The 19211-nt window shown below is 36.8% G+C and overlaps 1 protein-coding gene across 1 annotated transcript in view; it reads right to left on the bottom strand.

Annotated features, from left to right (window-relative positions):
- The window catches only part of LOC126979002 (juvenile hormone esterase-like), a 33383-nt gene that overhangs the window by 7987 nt on the left and 6185 nt on the right, over positions 1–19211 (bottom strand). Inside the window, exons 3-9 of the mRNA XM_050828143.1 lie at positions 18714–18864; positions 18100–18294; positions 16792–16988; positions 10701–10857; positions 9096–9268; positions 7802–7946; positions 6821–6947 (exon numbers count right to left, since the gene is read on the bottom strand). Of these exons, the coding sequence (XP_050684100.1) occupies positions 6821–6947; positions 7802–7946; positions 9096–9268; positions 10701–10857; positions 16792–16988; positions 18100–18294; positions 18714–18864 (1145 nt within the window). The remainder of the gene's footprint in view (positions 1–6820; positions 6948–7801; positions 7947–9095; positions 9269–10700; positions 10858–16791; positions 16989–18099; positions 18295–18713; positions 18865–19211) is intronic.

The following is a 19211-nucleotide window of genomic DNA, read 5'->3' as shown; positions in this document are numbered from 1 at the left end:
GAGGTGTGTCGAAGGTTTTTAAGTTAGACTAATTCAACTGTTTTTTGCCAATGGACATAATGGTCAACAGGTTGAAAAAACTGTTATATCGTCAACTTGTTTTGAAGAATCGGTTAACGCATTTATTAATAATTTAAATTTTTTATTAGGTTCATACTTCATATTATATTAATAACATTGCTAAATTTAATTTATACGTAGTACCTATATCGTCAATATAATATCAAGTCAACGTTTTCGTTCGCAAATTCGTCAACTGTTTTGAATTAAGCTGTTTTAGTGTGGCATTCAATTTCTCCATTTATTGCGAGTTACGGGCGAAGACGTTGATTGATCTTATTAGCTTATTATGTTCAACAGGTTTTTTCTTTGAAACAGTTAATTCGGTAACGAATATAAAACTGTTAATAAAAACAGACCTAAACACTACTATACACATTAATAGACATAAAATCACTTATTTAAAGTCAAAGAGAGAAAAACGGACGCAACAAATTCAGCTGCTTCTTTTTTTATAAAAATATGGTTATGAGTTACCTTAAATAAAATTTGTTGTTAATTGTACATAAAATTAATTAATAAAAAGCTTGTGGGTGTGGGCGGTCGCTCTATTCCCAATGAGTAGTATTCTTTAGAATGTCATTTATGTTTTACCACACAAATGTTCTAACAATTCTTTTAAATTTCGTAACACATTTGTTTTCAACATTTCCTGGGCTCTGATTGTAAAAGCATATACAACGCCCCACAAAAGACTTACTAACTCGACTTAGGCGAGCAGTAGGCATTATAAGTTTGTTTAAATTGTTTATTCCTGATATTAACATTATGGTTTCTAGCAAATCCACTCATGTGCCTGTGTAAATATAATATAACACTATAAAGAATATATTGAGAGGCAAAGAATATAGAGAGAGTCAAGATGTTATTTCTTTAATTTTTGCTTTAATGATTCTACATAGTCGGTCAACATATTAGAATCTTTTCATCCCGGAAAAGTAAAGAGTTTCCGTGGGATATTTAAGACGTATAGTATATAATATATATAGCTTAGGACACAATAACTTATGCAGCTGATTTAATACAATTACAGGAAGTAAGACAGGCCTGCTATAGATGCAGCAAGGACAATTTGTAGATGCAACCTCTGACCCCGATACACGGGGTTTAAACAAACTCACAATGCGCTCGTATAGTAAGAGGATGAACAGTTAAGAGTTTAGTCGCGGGTGTGTGAGTCGACGTCTCTAGTGCCTCGCACGACGATGCCTTAGTCTCTCACCGGACCCCAAGCGGCGGTCTTCAATTGACCAGTGCCGGGAGAAACTTGTGTCTTCTATCGAGTCCTCTCTCGAGAAGGTCGCGGAATGGGGTAAATTGAATCTTGTCCAATTTAACCCCCAGAATACTCAAGTTTGCGCGTTTACCACAAAAAAACCCCATTTGTTGTATCACCGCTCTTCGATAACACTTACCTAAAAGCCTCGCCTAGTATCGAAATCTCGAGCGATTGCTAATTCCGTGGCCATCTGGAGGGCAAAGCCAAATTGGCTTCGAAGAAGCTGGGCGTCATCAATAGAGCACGGCAATACTTCAAGCCGGCCCACATTCTAGCGCTCTACAAAGCGCAGGTCCGGCCACACAAAAAAAGCGCGTACACCTTCCTTAAAGGCCGGCAACGCTCTTGTGATTCCTCTGGTGTTGCAAGAGAATGTGGGCGGCGATGATCACTTAACACCAGGCGACCCGTACGCTCGTTTGTCCTCCTATTCCATAAAAACAAATTCACCGCGCGCCGCGATTCTCTCCCCGCGGGGAATCAGTTCCGCGAGGTGATCAGTTTGGCAGTCTAACTCACTCAAAGTTATAACGTTACACATCTTAGATACTTTTCATCCCGAAAAATTAACGAGTACCCATAGAATAATTAAAAAACTAAAGTAACTAATAGGTATAGCTTAATGCACAATAACTTATGGAAATCTTTTAAATAAAATCTGGCATGTTGATACCTTATAATGCATAACATTTTGGACTATTCATGCCGGAAAATTAAAGAGTTTCAGTGGGATAGTTAAAAAACTATAGAAACTTATAGAGTTCATACACAACAACTCATGCACCTAATTTCTAATAATTTGTTATGTTGAAACCTTATATTGCCGATCAAACAATGTGTATTATAAAATTTATAAATCCCATAATATGACGGGTCCCTCGGGAAAACAAGACATTACAAAAATAGTCTAGCAAAACGTTATTCATTTTAAATCAAACACCTGAGGCAAAGAGTGATAGCTACAGGTGATTAGGTCGGACATAATAAATATATACATACATCGATTCATACTTAAAATCACAACCCTGTGAAAATCTCAACCCTACCTTCTTGCGTTCAAAAGTAGTAAACATATATAAATTTAAGTGTTGGCATAGTTTTCAATTTCAAATTGTATTATTCAAAGTAGGTATCAGAGTATGACCTGAGAAGAATGCGCAAGAAACTCAGCGGCCTTCTTTGTTTCTTTTGTATTAAAATTTCGTTATTAAGTAAAAATATATTATTTAAATAGCCTGAGGGCGGTCGCTTCATTACCAACCCGTGTTATCATTAAGAAAGTGATTTATTTTATAGTAATCAACCTTTACCACGTAAAAAAAAATTAACAATTATTTTGAACATCGTAACTAACATATTTGTGTTGTACATTTTCTGGAATAATAGCATATACATTGCCAACAAAGGACTTACAGACTCAATGTTATATTAAGTGTATACGGAAACAAGTAAACGTATAATCGTATTTAAACCTACTTCAGACACCAGCTCCTAACAAATGCCAGCTGTTAAAACTGTTATTACGAATATATCCACTGTATTAGTGTAAGATCTTTTGTATTTTAGAACCCAGCCACAAGCCATTCGAAGATTTTTGAATTATCGAATCAAATTGTGTAAACTGAACTAGGCAGGGCACATAGTTCGACGGACAGATGGCCGGTGGGGTAGAAAAGTCCTCGAATGGCGACCCCACACGTAAGCCCCCCACAAGATGGACCGACGGTCTGGTCAAGATCGCGGGAATATGTTGGATGAGGGCAGCGCAGGACCGAAAGACACAGCATATTATATTCGCATGTACATGTTCACAGTACCACCCGAGCGGCAACGCGTTCGCAACCGCGTCTGAGGAAAAGACAGCTCGCTGGTTCGACATCCGGAGCGACCAGCAGATCGGGCACTACACGCCGCCGGGGAATGGAGGCTTCACTAGCTGTGGTACACTAACAGACACATACACGTACACACAAACACATACGTCTTCACGTACGGCAACGTTATGGGAATATACAGACCAGTTGATACTCGATGCTCGAATGACAGAAAACAAATACAGGAATAATTATATCGTTTTCATTGTAGAATGTTAACTTTTAATCAAAGTCATGAATTCATGAAATAAATATTTAATGTGATGCAATTTTATCTGTTAAAAATCCGGATTCGTGGACATCTGAAGTATACTAGGGGTGAATAGATGCGTCGACGGTTTTGGGAGTGAGGGAGTGAGAGTATGTTTTAACCTTTAAAGTCTCTAAGGGTCATTTTGGGAATACTACACCTGACAACAAAGTGGCTGTATAGTGTATGCTCGAGTTAATGTCTGAGAAAGGCTTCGTTCGTCTTGACATTATATGCTATACCAGCGCCACCTATCCGAAACCTACGTAACGACGTTTATTGGAGTGGCCATATAACCTTTTATAATGCATGCATAATTTCATTTCAGTTATGCCAAGGGTTGAGTTTTAGCTGAACATACATACACATACACATTCTATTTTATAGAAATAGATTTTATATATGTACTTACAAATTAATCTTTGTCAACATAAAATATGACTCTGTTAAGGAATATCTGTGAGCGGCCGATATTTGCTGGCTGGATCTGATGACAACTTTTAAATCTGTGAAAGGCCTCAGCTAATGTTTTTATTTAATAATAAGCTCGTTATCTCCTCTAAAGCTGCCAATATATGTAGATCACAACAACCATCGCGTCGCATAATTAATTATTATGAAATTGTTCGGAACAGTTCTCGGTAAGCAGTGTATACGACCGTCTCGACTCTTGGTGGAATCCACACGGCGCCTGCGCAGAAACCATCTTTATCAATTTACATTAAAAATGAATAAATAAAACTGCTACTTTTATCATGTCTTTAAATTATTACAAAATAGTTAATACTTATGTTTACCTCACAACAATTTAATAAAACAATTAGTAATTAATAGTTATAATAATTAACTAATTACTACCTATCGCTTAACACAAATACCATCTCGGAACAAGATTTACATTTTAACAATTAACAACGATTCAACATGATATAAATATTATTTTAATTAACTAATCCTAGATAACATTTATAATTAACCATATTATAGTTCTTTATAATTTTAGAAATTGGAAATACGTAACCAAATAATTCGGTTCTGCATGATTCGGTTACAGTTTTCCATTTTCTTGTGTTGCGTAACAAAAGGTAACCAACTGTAATCCTAATACTAAGACAACACTAACGGTCCTTCCGTTTGTCTGTCAGCGGGTTGTATCTGCTCTCGTAACACAGCTGACAGAGCACGCATTATATTGCCGCTTTAATAACAAATGAATAGTAAAGTTAAAGACAAGATTGCGACTTTAGAAATGGCCGCCATGCCGTTGAAATATTGTCTACTAGCTTTTACCCGCGTTGAATGGGTAAAAGTGGACAATTTTTTTTTTATTTTAGGATAATTTTCAAACAATACATGTCTGACTTGTCATTGTGAACAGTCTCTCATTTAGGTTAAAGTTTCAAAGATGCTCGAACAAATGCCTAAATCGAACAAGTGCCTTAATACAAAGTTTCATTATTTTGTCTTCGACAATAACGAATTTCCATACAAACTGCCCTCAATTTATTTTTTTGCAATAATAGGTGGCTACCTATGTCGTTTTTCAAGCTCTACTCTATTTTTTTACTAAATTTTATTTAAAATCGTTTTGGTGGATTCGGCGTGAAAGGGTAACAAACAAACTTACATTCACATTTATAATATTAGTATGGATATTAACACAGATTGCCTGTGTGATCTGAGATATTATCAAGTAAATAGCGGACTCGCACTTAATCGTATAAAAAAAATGATACATAAAATACGTCAATAAGGCAATAAAAAGTTTATAAATTTTGTCAACTTGTTTGTACAGAAATTACACTTATTTTAATAATTCGTTCGCATGGCGCACTCCTAACCACTTTATAATTTCTATCTAAAAAAACTGTTAAACTAAATACAGTTTTCTCTGATGTAAATTGTGGCAAGCTCCTTAGCATATTTTATTACACATAGCGGTTCACAAGTAAAAGTTTTGTTATATGCACTGAAATCTTCATGGGAAAAGACACTAGTTTTTAAGTGACAGACACATTGAAATTGCACGATGCAATTATTCCTGCATGAAAACATCTTGCCGGCTGCAGTAATTCTGAACCAATACGGCGTAGGTACCTCCAAGAGCATACTCCCATTTCAAAAGCCGGCAACGCGTCTCATCAGCGCATTAGACTCGGTGAGCTATTTATCGGTTAGCCTCGTCAAATAAAAAAAATCTGAGATTGTAATCTAAGGCCAGTGCGGTTACCTATCCCAGAATATATCCAATTCGCAATCCTTAAATTTTGTCTCTTTTATGCATAGTTAGTAGACAGTAACAAAACATACTTTATCATCATAAACACAGATTACATTTTGAGACATCTTTAGAACACTTATCTAGACTAGCATAGTTATAACTCGTCGTAGAAACGGTTTGTGTGTTCGTGTGTTTGAGTGTTGACGTCTGTGAGGGTATGCCATAGAGGCAGACGGCCCCACAGAGCAGCTTGATTGGCAAATCCCTGCTGCATGGTCGGCTGTTCGTCTATAACCAGATACTCCAAGCGGCTGCCGGTGCGTGCGGGTTTCCACTCTGTCGGAAGTGGTAGCGGCTTGTTCGGGTCCCTGTGGCAGAACATATTATAGGAACCATATACACTAATATAATAAATATATATATCGTTGCTGGTGAGTTTAATCCCATAAAATGGAAAGCTTAAAAATCTAATTTAAAAAATCACCAAGTCCAGTTAGAGACTGTACCTTGGATTTCAACACTTTTATTTCAATCTCATAACTTGTTAACGCACGAACTTAAGGATTCACTTTTAGTACTTTGACGCGTTGGTCAAAGAGAATTTAACCACTACGCTCATTCATGGTGTTGGGTATATATCATACTAGCTGACCCGACAGACGTTGTTCTGTTCATGATAAAAAAAAACTATTGCGGATGGATTGTTGGAAAATCCGTTAGCTGACCTCTACTCGGTGAAAAGAATATTCTTACCAAATATCAAGTCTTTAGCTCTAATGGTTCCAGAAATATCGTGATGAGTGCCTATATACGTGGAAATCTCTTATATATATATAGATTATCTGTTGTCACTTATTAAATAAATATCGTGCTTATGGATATCCAGTTCAAACTATACTAGATGCAGTTTTGTCGTCTAATGTCGATATAAGAACTATAACTAAACAAAAAACTAAAAGTTCGTTTTATCAACTAATGAGATCCAATCAAAGAAATTTAAGGATTATTTAGGTCTGGTAATGAACTTCTTGTAAAAACTATAGGCAATATTACTGGCCATTTTTGATTTAGTCAGTTGGTAGAGTTCTAGTCTTGCCGAATTTATGTAGTATACCTACCTAATATGTTGTACTAACCCGGTCGTAGCGAAGTTAGTCCACAGCGTTAGGATGAGCTCGGAGATGGCCAGGTCACGCTCCGAGACCGGTTCGCTCAGGAAACGGATGGGAAATAGATGCATGAGCTCGTCCGCATGGCACACTCCTACATCCACAAATACACAATCTAAAATATCTACTAAATTAAATTTCTTTAGTGTCTCTCTTTTGCACACCGTGAGCTGGACATCGTGTCAAATCCTCAAATCAAATCTTTTTCTTTATGAATAGGTTGTGGCTAAATATCTAAAGTGGAGAAAATATGCATCACTTGGTGATACATATTTCTTTTTACATTTTTCTAGGCTATGCCTAGTTTTGGGCAAGATAATTAGTGTAAAAGTTTGTCAATATTATTATTAAGTAATACTATTATATAATATGTACTATCGTAAAATAAAATTTATAATAAAATAGACTGAGGGCGTTCGCTCCATTCCCAGTCTGTGGTATCATTAAGAAAATCATTAATGTTATAGTAACCTTTACAACAAAAACAGGGCAGCATTTCCAAATTGGATTAGCTATCAGAAATAGCTTGCACTAGCCCTATTGAGGCACGTAGCGACTTACTTAGGTACGTGTACTTTAAAAGGCATTTATTTTCTCAAATTTGATCCCTTTAGAATTCTTTTTGATGTCATTTCTGATAACTACTAGATACTACTACCGCTTCGGAAACAAATGGTGCTCTGAGAGGGAAGAAGCGGCGCAAGAAACTCTCCCTCTTTGTAAGCATTCTCCGCGCTTCTGTGTCAAACAACATAAAGATATTATAAGACTCACTGATACTGACCTACTTGTGATGTTTAATAAATAGTTTATTTACTAAATAGACTCATTAAAAATAATACCCTCGTGCAGGGACTACAACCTAACGCTTATATTAAAGCTAAAGTCACTCTATTATCTAGTATCTATATAATATTGTGGATGTGATGTAGTAAGTAGCAGGGATACCGTAGTCTCCGTGAGGGTCTCCAAAGACCTGAGAGAAGCTGTTAGACGCTCTGTAAGCCAGCTCATACAAGTACACGGTGCTGGAGTTGAGTGCGAGATGGACTGCCTCAAGTGCAGGGTACGCGAAGTAGGAGTCACCGTATATCTGCAACATGTCGCACATATTAGAATAGGCTCGGGAAAAAAGTTTCTACACATTTTATGTGTAAATTCAAGACATTTTTCGCACAGCACGTGACAAATTATTGCGATTCTCAAAGAACTTTAATCTACTTTCTTCCTAGTACAAGCTGTGAAATGGGCTTCATTATTTGTTTTCAGGACAATACGACATTGGTACTTATATAAAAAGCACGTACACTTTTCTAAAAGGCTGGCAACGCTCCTGTGATTCCTCTGATGTGACAAAAGCATGTGTACGACGGTGATCAATTAACATCAGGGTAAAGCTTGTTTGTCTTCCTCTTCGATAAAAAAAATAACAATAAGCCAAAAAGTTTAATTGCATGATGCTAATACTTCAGTCAACAATTGGCTAATGATTCAGTTAGCCAATGGTTGACTGAAGTTAGCCCTTGGCTAAATGGCTGGCTGCTTGAAAAACAGAAGAACCTAGCTAATATGAGGCAAGGCTTACAACCTCTTAATTAGCTTTTAACGAGGTTTAAGTAAACAGGCACTAGAATAAATAGGAGGACGTTTATTTCATTACTTTCTAGTTACACTAAACGTCAACAGGTCGATGGTATATTCGGTCTGGGTGTGTCAGCTACTTACAATCTTCCTATTCTTTTATGAAAAAGATCTCGTATAGTCTGTAACCTTGATAATGTGTACAGGCACTATGCCCAGAAATATCTGATACTAGATTAGAAAAAAGTGTCATGTTCTTAAATTTTTTACAATAATGTTTACCGCCAACAAATTGTCACTTTGACATAAACATATATTTCTGAAAGTGATACGCCTGAGTTTTAAAGTTACAACCAACAAGTTTACGACCGACCCATAGAAACCTATAAGACTTAAACGTACATAACTAGATTTTTATCATCTTGTATTTAGTTCAATTAATGGAAAGTATATATTTGTGTTACACTAATGAAGATGGCTGACATAGGATATAAAAAAGAGCTTTGACGTGCCCTGTAAGTGTTATACATAATAGAGCACACACATGAAACAAATACAATATGAAATAGATTACCATAGATGCTCTATTTTGACCCTGTCTGAAACCGCGTTGAGGGCAGTAAGTGGCGTTGAAGGTTAGTCACATACAATCAGTCCTTACCTGGCGTATTGCTTGCTGGGTGGATAGTTCGTCGGGCTGGTTGAGGTACCGCTCGCGGAGGATGCGAGTGATAACGTCAGCATGCGGTGAGTTTTCGTAGTAGAAGGTGAGCGGTGCGATCCTGTCGAACCCGCTCAGGAACTCTTCGTAGCGGGTCCGGTTCGATGTGATCCCTGCATAGCGCAAAAATACTTTGTTTTTCTTTTTTTTTATGAAACTATGGAACGAGACGAGCAGGTCGTTCAGCTGATGGTAATTAATACGCCCTGCCCATGGCAATGCAGTGCCGTTCACGATTATTGAAAAACCCAAAAATTATGAGCGACACTACAACTGCGTTCGTCACCTTGAGACATAAGATGTGAAGTCTCATTTGCCCAGTAATTTCACTAGCTAAGGCGCCCTTCAGACCGAAACACAGTAATGCTTACACATTACTGCTTCACGGCAGAAAGAGGCGCCGTTGTGGTACCCATAATCTAGCCGGCATCCGGTGCAAAGGAGCCCTCCACTTCTCCCACACCTTTTATAGGCCTTGCCATAATCTTATCATTAATCGACTGACAACTGTTGAAAGTTTATGCCTGGTCTTGTTCGGTCACGAAACAGTCTAGCCACTAGACATTGTGGATAGTCCCATATTGAAAACAATAGAAAAATAGAGAATGTAAGTGTCTAACACTTTTGTAGCATAGTATGACACGGAGTAGTCGACAGCCACGGTATAAAGCTGTCCTTATCTGCATTCGGCAAAGGGGAAGAGTCATGTGGAATGCATTATGATACTCGATACTGCATGTATTTGTTTTCTTTTTTTGGTAAGCGGTAAATGGATCCTGTAAGTTTCAGAATTTATATTTTATAAGCTAAACTAGACAGACATTCTGTTCATAATAAAAAAAAACGTAATCTGACTTCTACTCAGCGAAAGGAATATTCCTGGAAAATTTCAAGTATCTACGCCTTATGGTTCTAGAGATATCGTGATGAGTCAATAGTCAATACATAGATGGAAATCTTTTCTTATTTATATTATGACAGTTCAAGGCTGGTCACATGATCAGGATCTTCGTGGTTATCGATTGTTGTGGGCTTTGATTACGACAGCAAGTAAAACAGTCTTACAAACACACGTACAATCGCAATGGTTGGTATACACTTCACAAAATCTTATTATTATATAATAAGAACGTGGTGTTCCCGGCATGCACGTACGACACAACCGCCTCGCTTGATAGTTCTTCCCTTACTGCCTGCTCAGCTCTCGCACGGCGCCTGCTCTCGCCCGAACTCGCACCGCACGCCGATTACACCCTGCTAAGACGAGTACTGAATCATCTTCGTACTCGTTTCTTCTGCTCGATTTTATTGACAACTACATATATATACATATTTTATTTATTTGTGTAATAGTAATATAATAACTATGTTCAAATTCCGCGATCATATAAAAGTTTAAAATGAAATGGTGGCTGTTTAGCCTACTATAGAGTATTCGTAACAAAAGTAATTTTGTCACATTAGGTAGTTTTTGTTCCTCAGATTAATTTGTGTATATCTTATAGACATTTTTCCACATGATTGAATACAATACAGTGTACTAACAGACAGACTTGAGACAGCCCTCATCCCTGTTGAGCCCCATCAGCCAGGGCGGAGCTGGTGAAGTACGCGGCGCGCGGGGAGGGCGGGTGAGGAAGGCTTCTGGCAGATCAGGCTCTACCACCGCCTTGAACGGTGTCATCGGCTCGTAGTCCCACTCCTGTCAAATTACAATAACACCGTCACATTAAGGATGTGCGACAGATTCTTCCACACATAATCAAATCAAAATTACAATTAAGCGCAATTGTAGTGCCGCTCAGAATTTTTGGGTTTTTCAAGAATCCTGAGCGGCACTGTATTGTAATCAATTCAATCAATTAAGGGCATCTATTCGTCTCGTCCCCTATTGTCATAAAAAATGACTTTATTCATCTAGATATGTCAAGGCAGGCACACATGAATGTTAAAGTTTTTCTTCTTACCCTTATTTTTACCATTTATCACAACGTCATTAAGGGTTTCTTTTTTAATTTGTTGAATGACAAACGAGCGTAGTGGCCACATGGTGTTTAGTGATCACCGCCGCCCACATTATCTTGCAACACGAGAAGAATCACAGGAGCGTCGACCGCCTTGAAGGAACCACCTACGCGCTTTTTTGAAGGTACCTATGTCATATTGTCCCGCATAGAAACACCGCATAAAGAAGCTCAATCCACAGCTTGGTTGTACGTGGAAGGAAGTTCCTTGAAAACCGCACTGTGGTGGCATAAAAAGATTTACGATAGAGCCATTTTTTAATAAAACATTTAAATTTATTTATAGATAAGATGCTATTGAGTTCAGCCATTAGCCTGAACAGCAACTGGGACTTTATTTTAAAAGCCTATGACGGTTATTAGAATAATAAACAAGTCTAATAAGTAAGTCTGAGTATCATGAATCTATTTTTCATCTTTCAGCTTGAAACAGGCGAAAGCACACACATGTAATCATAAGATGTTATTCGTCTACTTTTATTCATTCCATTACGACAAAAATCTTAGTTTTCTTTCCTTTCGGTTGGTGGATATTTTTCTGGGAGGGATTTCGTGAAAAGAGAGGGAAATGTGTCACAGGAAACCGGAGAAACGCGCGCGTTTTAATTTGACCAATTATTAGCGTGCGCGGTAGCGGAGAGATGACTGTGAGATGGATTCATTTTGGGTGAGGCTGGTACCACGACGTACTGTTCGGCCAAAATAGTGTACTTATAATGGGTATGTGTACCGAGATAGAGAATGGGAAATAGAGAAGGAGATTCTATTAGCTCTTTATTTCTTGCATTTACTTCTTTTTATAAGTGCTTAGATTTACTGTTTATTTTATAAATCAATCAGGAATACATATGTGAATGTACATTAATGAAACACCGGAAGAAAAAAAAAGCCTTTGGGAAAAAACATGCAATTTTGATTTATTCGAGTACTTTTAGTATTAATAACAGTTGTAAGAGGGATTCGATTATTTATTATTTATTCGATTATTAAGGGATATTAATTAGTGCTAATTAGTATTGTTATGAGAGCTGCCCTTGCTTTTCCTTCGTCGATTCCCGTATTGCTTAACCCCGACGCGTTCCGGGCACTCTAAACCATGAACACAAGTGCAAATAAAAAACAGACTTTAAACATGCATATACTATAAAAATAAGGTTCCTAACTCTGTTATTGTTTGTTTTTAATACTTGACGCCTTAACTATACCACCAATCTGCACATCATTGTCATGTGATGAATAGGCCGAAGGTGCGGTTAAAAGATAGTGCAGTAAAAGTATTACTGAATGTCTTACGGCTGTTTTCAATAACCTATCTACCCTAAGTTTAACTTACGGATACATTGCTGTCACCGTTTAATGACAAGATCTTATCTATCCATAGTTATGTCCAGTATAGTTATAGTCCAACCCCCTTATTCATAATGGTCCGCTAACTTAAAACAGCCGCTAAGGAGTGTTATTTCTCATTCTGACTTAGGTCAATAGAAGAAGACAGAGTGACAATTAGCAATGCTTTAAGTAAGCAGACTATTATGAATAAGGGGGCAATGCTTTGTGTTGATAGGTTATTGAAATGTAAGTAAGTGTAAAAGGATAGATTTGTCTACGTCTAGTAAGTTAAACTAAGCATAGATAAGTTATTGAAAACTTAACTTCTAATACGGACTATCCATCCCTACTCTGTTCCTTTAGTATGACTGTCACTATTAAATTTCGCACCAAGTAGTTTTTTTTTATAATAATAAGAAGCCAGTACGTAAGATCATACATTAACCGCTATTATGCAATCAAATCAAATCAAAATCAGTTTATTCACGTAGGTCACGGAAATGACACTTATGAATGTCAAAAAACAATTTTATTTTCTTATTGAATCTACCGCTACTACGTAAAGGGTTGAGCTAATGAGTAGAAGTAGCAAGAAACTCATTGCCACTCTTTTATATCAAGATTTACATTTACATCGATTTACAAATCGAAATGATTTTATTACAATTGATTGAATTACAATATAATATGTAAAATGTAAAATGATGCAACACACACACTCTAACGTCAAATAGTCAATGTCTACGAGTAAGTCAAAAAAGTAAATGTAAATTAATACAAAAGTTATTGAGTACAGTAGCTGCATCATCCACACACACCATAAATAAATAAAGGTATTCTGTGAGCATTTTATAAGCGATTATAAATAACATATATTATATATATATAATAACTTTTAAGAATCTGAAACCGAGTCCCCGGCAACAGGATCATCCTGCCACCACAAGCAGCGCCCGTTCACGAGCATGACGCATGAGACAGTACTTAGTACGTAATACTTCATTTACAATTATGAACTAATAACGCTTGTTAACATAATATTATGGTTATTCTTTATATTATAATGATAAAATACGCATACTTTAATACAAACTAAGAAAATATACGAGGAAAAATCCATTGGAAATTATTTCATCGGAAGGTAAACCCGACAGCTATAAAATTATATGCAATTATATTTGTAGTTATATATATTTTAATAGTTGTTGAAGCACGATTTGAATCAAAATAGTTATTTAGTTTGTTATGTTCAAGAGATGCATTGTGATTGATAAATAGAATTGGATATACATTGTTTAGATTATATATTGGTCTCCGCTGCGTTCCAATTACATACCGCAGGCGTAGTCTCAAAGTGCGGCAACTAAGGGGGAGTCCATAAATTACGTGAGATATATAAGGGGGGGAGGGGATCGAGTCAAATCTCATCTAATCTTACCTAGGAGAGAGGGTGGGTCTCGGCAAATATCACGTAATTTTGATTTGGATATGTTGGTTCCAATGTCTGAATTAGAGTAGATATTATTTTTTTAATCACAGTAGTTACGATTTAAGTAATCTTTTGTTAAATTTTTATTACACTTATAACTCTCAGCAATATTGGTTACTAGTCGAAAATAAAAGCACGAAGCAATTTTTTACAATAACAATCCAACGCGTTTACGTAAAAAACCCACATTTAGAAAAATCTCACGTGAAATTGGGGGATGGGGCAGGGGGTTGAATAAAATCTCACGACATCTCACCACCACAGAAAATTCAAAGAAACAACTCACGTAATTTATGGACGCCCCCTAATACTACGCCCAAGTGGGCATACTCGAGCCAGTCTCGAACAATGTGCGACGTTGACGTGCCACATGTTCTGTTAAGCTTTGCTAATAATTGAAACTAAAATGTCGGGTTGTATTTGTACGCATATTAAAACTTTGTAAAACTACAAGAAATAAGAAAGACCCTGGGATCACATACCTAATAGCATCAATAAGTAATTTGCATTTTATTAATTTCAATGTAAAATAACACGAAGCGTATGTTACAAAATTTTTAAGATGCCACGCACACAAGCATCTAATAGTTGCCGTAATAAAAAAGCTATTGTTCTTTGGTAGTGCGGTATCTAGAGCGTAGCTGAGACGAATCCTTAATCTAAGATACATTATTATAAATCACTTGTGACTTCCAATCTACAGTATGTTCTCCAATTGACATTCTCCTGAATCTGGATAATTATAATATTATATGTATTAAAAAATTCACTCGAGATCTAGTTCTTTTTAATTTTTAATGTATTTTCATAAAAAATTTAAAAAGAACTAGATAAATAATTTATACACTAGCGTATAGACGACCTGACAGACCGATTACTTGTGACCAATTTTGATTTATCAATGTGTTCATAAGCTAGTTTAATATTCAAAATTACTAAAGAGCTTATTACCAGGCGTGGCTAACTTTTTACGACTTGCCAATCAAAATCGGTTACATTAACAATTAATTTACTTTCCTTTTGTATCTTGTTGTATCTACGTTACAGTTGCTGTTCTCTCTGAACTGAACTCTTATGAACAAAGCTGTACCTACTTGAAGTAAATGAGTAAAAATTTGTAGTAACCTAGGATTGACGTCTAACGTTTCTATGATTGCTGTGTTATATGAAAATGTTGATAAACATACTGAACAAAATATACATATTTTCAATTTTATTATGATATTCGATAAAATATAAACAAACATAAAAATTTAATTAGTATTAAAATTTATAGGCCTTCAAATACGCACTTTATAGATAACGCGTCCACAGCATTAAGGTTATTTTTGTTTTTATGATAAATAAATAACTGTGCGGTTTTCAAGGAGCTTTCTTCCACGTACTATAAAGCTGTGGAATGAGCTTCCTTGTGCGGTGTTTCCGGGACGATACTACATGGGTAACTTCAAAAAAAGCGCGTACACCTTCCTTAAAGGCCGTCAACGCTCCTGTGATTCCTCTGGTGTTGCGGGAGATTGTGGGCGGCGGTGATCACTTAACAACAGGTACGCTCGTTTGTCCTCCTATTACATAAAAAAAAATAAGTTGTACATGTTTAAATACACGAATTTGAACCCACTATTTATGTTAAACAAACGAACTAATCTAAGAATTATATTGTTATTGTCTATGGCCCGTATTCCAGAAAGTCTAAGACACTTTAGAATTTATAGAGCATCTGCTTAGTGTCTGAAAGCACGCCTTATATACATAACACCAATTGGTACGTAATTGTATGATGTTACTCGACAGCAGCTAACCATTCATAGCCATCTGATATTTACATTTTAACTTACCGTGAGGTTGCATTCCTATGGTGTCATTTCTTTTATGTCAGATTAACTAATCATTGATTAGTTAACCATACAAAAAGGAATTAAAGTTGTGTTTCGGACAAAGTGGTACCCGCTCGTTATATTTGTGAAAGGATTGAAAATAAAGCTTCTCTGTTTGAAAATGTTCGTTAGCGTCACACGACAAGTTCCTCTTGTCAAGTATTCTGCATGATCAATGGTTACCGTACATTATTTTTTTTACAAAACTCTTAAAAAGCTAGTACTAATTCCCTAACATATGACAGTGAATCGTTTTAGAATAGCGGCCTGAATAAATGAATTCACAGTGACTATTGGATCGTATGTAGCTTTCTACATCTTGGAATTAACACGGAACTCTATTTTATTTTCTAATTTTAAAATAGCTAAAGTTAGTCTCTATAGCAATAGACCTATTTTCCAGTGAAAGTAGGCCCGTTAAAATCACGACCGCCTCGGAGGCAGCGGGGACAGAGAGACGGTCTGTAAGTAGATCTGGCTTCATATGTAGTTAAAAACTGTAATATTCACATTACAAGCGGTCATCTTAATTTTATTTACATAAATGGAAAGAACCATATCTAAACATGGACATTGTCTGATTTTGATTTAAGGGATTGCCACTTTTTAATAATATGATCTATAATAAAATAAACAATGACACACACCACTAACTCTCACGTATGCACACATGCACACGCACACACACACATAGATGTATGTTCCTATAATGTTTTTCTTTTGATATATTATATTTTTATCGATTTAAATTGTGATCTCTAGTTCTTGGTACTGTTAATATAATATGAAATGGAAGAGCGTGGCCTTCTGGCACAGGTATTAAGGTCACTTCCACTTTTTTCTTACTGAAACAAAGTATTTTTCAATTTTCAAAATAAACAATCAGATAATGAACAGACTTATGGACGCATACTTACGTAATACGTGAACTCTGTGTCAATAATTTCGTAGCTATCTCTTGTCCGTAGACACTCGATCATCCGCCAGGAAGGGGCCTGGGGGCAGCCCAAGAACTTAGCAAGTCGGAAGGCCTGTCGTAACGCCTCGCCTGGCGGACTCTCTGCCCACGGCACTAGCGCAGTGCCTGACTCCGATATCGCCCTCGCAAATAAACCTGATGAACATAACTATTGTATGTGTATTGCCTAACGCATGATCGGATGTGGTACGACCAAACATCGGACGCTGTCAGGTTAGCGGACCATATTCTATTGTTTGTCGCATTGTCTTATTATTATTACCGACCTAATACGACGCCGGACCAATTGGTGCGAGTCAGCCACCGGACCCACCGATGGTATGGCCTTACCAAATCCAACTATATGTCTAGGCTATAAGTAGTGACACAGACGGCCAATAGCATTACCGCAAGCAGCCCCCGTTTTGAGATTATTTAAAAATGACACACCCTTTCCCGTTCACGACATTATCATTTTTTCCTCATCTTGTTATGAATTCTTACAAATTTTATTATTGAATGAAAGTATAGAAAATATTGCAATCATCAGTAAAATATGAAAATCCTTCGAAATACTGTATTGATATTATTACGTTACACGTACGAGTAAAAGACACAGCCCTATGACGATTTTTGTCTAATTTCTGTTTTCTGCTCTAAAAATAATACCCGTTAAAGTATTCATTTAAAAAATATTTATTTACATAATTCAATTCTCGAACCCACTGAAAATCGACTTTAAGTCAGTGCAGTAGGTTTGGAGAAAGTTTCTTGTGAAAGACGAACTCACACACGAGTGTTCCTATAAGGACTCCATGGTTTTTACTCAGACGTAGGGAACTATAAAAAGAACATATTAAGACACACTCAGGGCACGCTTATATAAAGTATATAAAAACTATCATAAACGATGATAAGTTGTATTGCCAATGAAGGATATGTGTCTTTGAAAAACCTCACTGGTATGAGACTGAGCCGTCAAGGCTATGTACACATGTACTCAAAGAGGATAAGCACATTCTGTTTGAAAAAATAGTGTATCTCTACATTTAAACAACTTCTTTATGTTTTTAAAGTGATAACCCTTACTTGTAGGATTAATATACAAATAAAATTTGAAAACAAAATTTTATGAACGATGCGAGACTCGAACACACGACCTCTCCTCGCCTCTCCGTGCGAGTGCTCTTCCAACTGAGCTAACCGTTCGAGTCACCAATCGTCATAAAATCTTGTATGCTTTGTTCAACTCTCATTTGCTGATTACCTGCACTGGTATCGGAGAGCATATGAAAATGTACACTTGCTCCACCGGCGCTCTCGCCAAAGATCGTCACAGATCGGTTGTCCCCGCCGAAATTGTGGATGTGGCGCTGAACGAAACGCAGTGCTTCTTGCTGATCCTTCAGCCCGTTATTGCCCGGACACACTTCGTCCTGGGTCGACAGGAAGCCCAACGGTCCTATTGAAATACATGGCATTACGACAGATATCCACAGCTACTACTGGGTGACACTTGGACACCTGGTAGATGTGAATCAACAATAGTTAATCATATATTTAATTGTTTTACCCTAGCCTTGGTATTAAATCTTATTCTTACCTAAATTAGTGAAGACAAGATGTACATAATGGATTAGTTCTTCTCAAGAGTAAGACGTGATCATCAAAGTAAGACGTGATCATCAAAGTAAGGTGTTATCATCAAAGTAAGACGAGATCATCAAAGTGAGACGTGATCTACAAAGTAAGACGTGCTAATCAAAGTTAGACGAGATCATCAAAGTAAGACGAGGTCATGAATGTGATTATTACGTAAGACAAGATGATAAAACTCAGAGGAGATCATGAATGTAAGACGAGATTATGAAAGTAACTGACCTAGCCTGTAATTGAGTGTTACAAGAAGCACGTCGCGGTCAAGCAGCAGCTCTGGACCGTACGAGTCGACGGTCGAGTCACCACACATCCAACCCCCGCCATGCACAAACACCATCACTGGCAGCGGTTTCTTCTCATCCCGCGCCCGCAACTGTACACGCAAGTATTAATATTAAGCTTTTCTGACAATATCTCTTAGTAGTACTCAATACGTAAGTATCCACCACTACTGTGGTAGTACTATATTCAACTATTCATGCAGTATTCGTTCGAATGAGTACTGCTACCTCAGCATTGCATCTTATGTCTAATCATGATAATCAATATATTGGAAAAAAATTAAATTACTAGGTCTAATTATCAGATGGGTCTTTAAAAATATAACAAAATAATATTTGTCATCATACGAGTACATACTCGTAACTTATATCTTTTGACATCGCTTTTACATTTAACTAGCTGTGAAGGCCCGCTTCGCTGGGTTATTTTTGATTGTAT

Source organism: Leptidea sinapis, chromosome Z (genome assembly GCF_905404315.1).
Source record: "Leptidea sinapis chromosome Z, ilLepSina1.1, whole genome shotgun sequence".
Lineage (NCBI taxonomy): Eukaryota > Metazoa > Arthropoda > Insecta > Lepidoptera > Pieridae > Leptidea > Leptidea sinapis.
The sequence above is the reverse complement of the archived record's forward strand: the minus strand, read 5'-3'. Positions and strand labels throughout refer to the sequence as shown.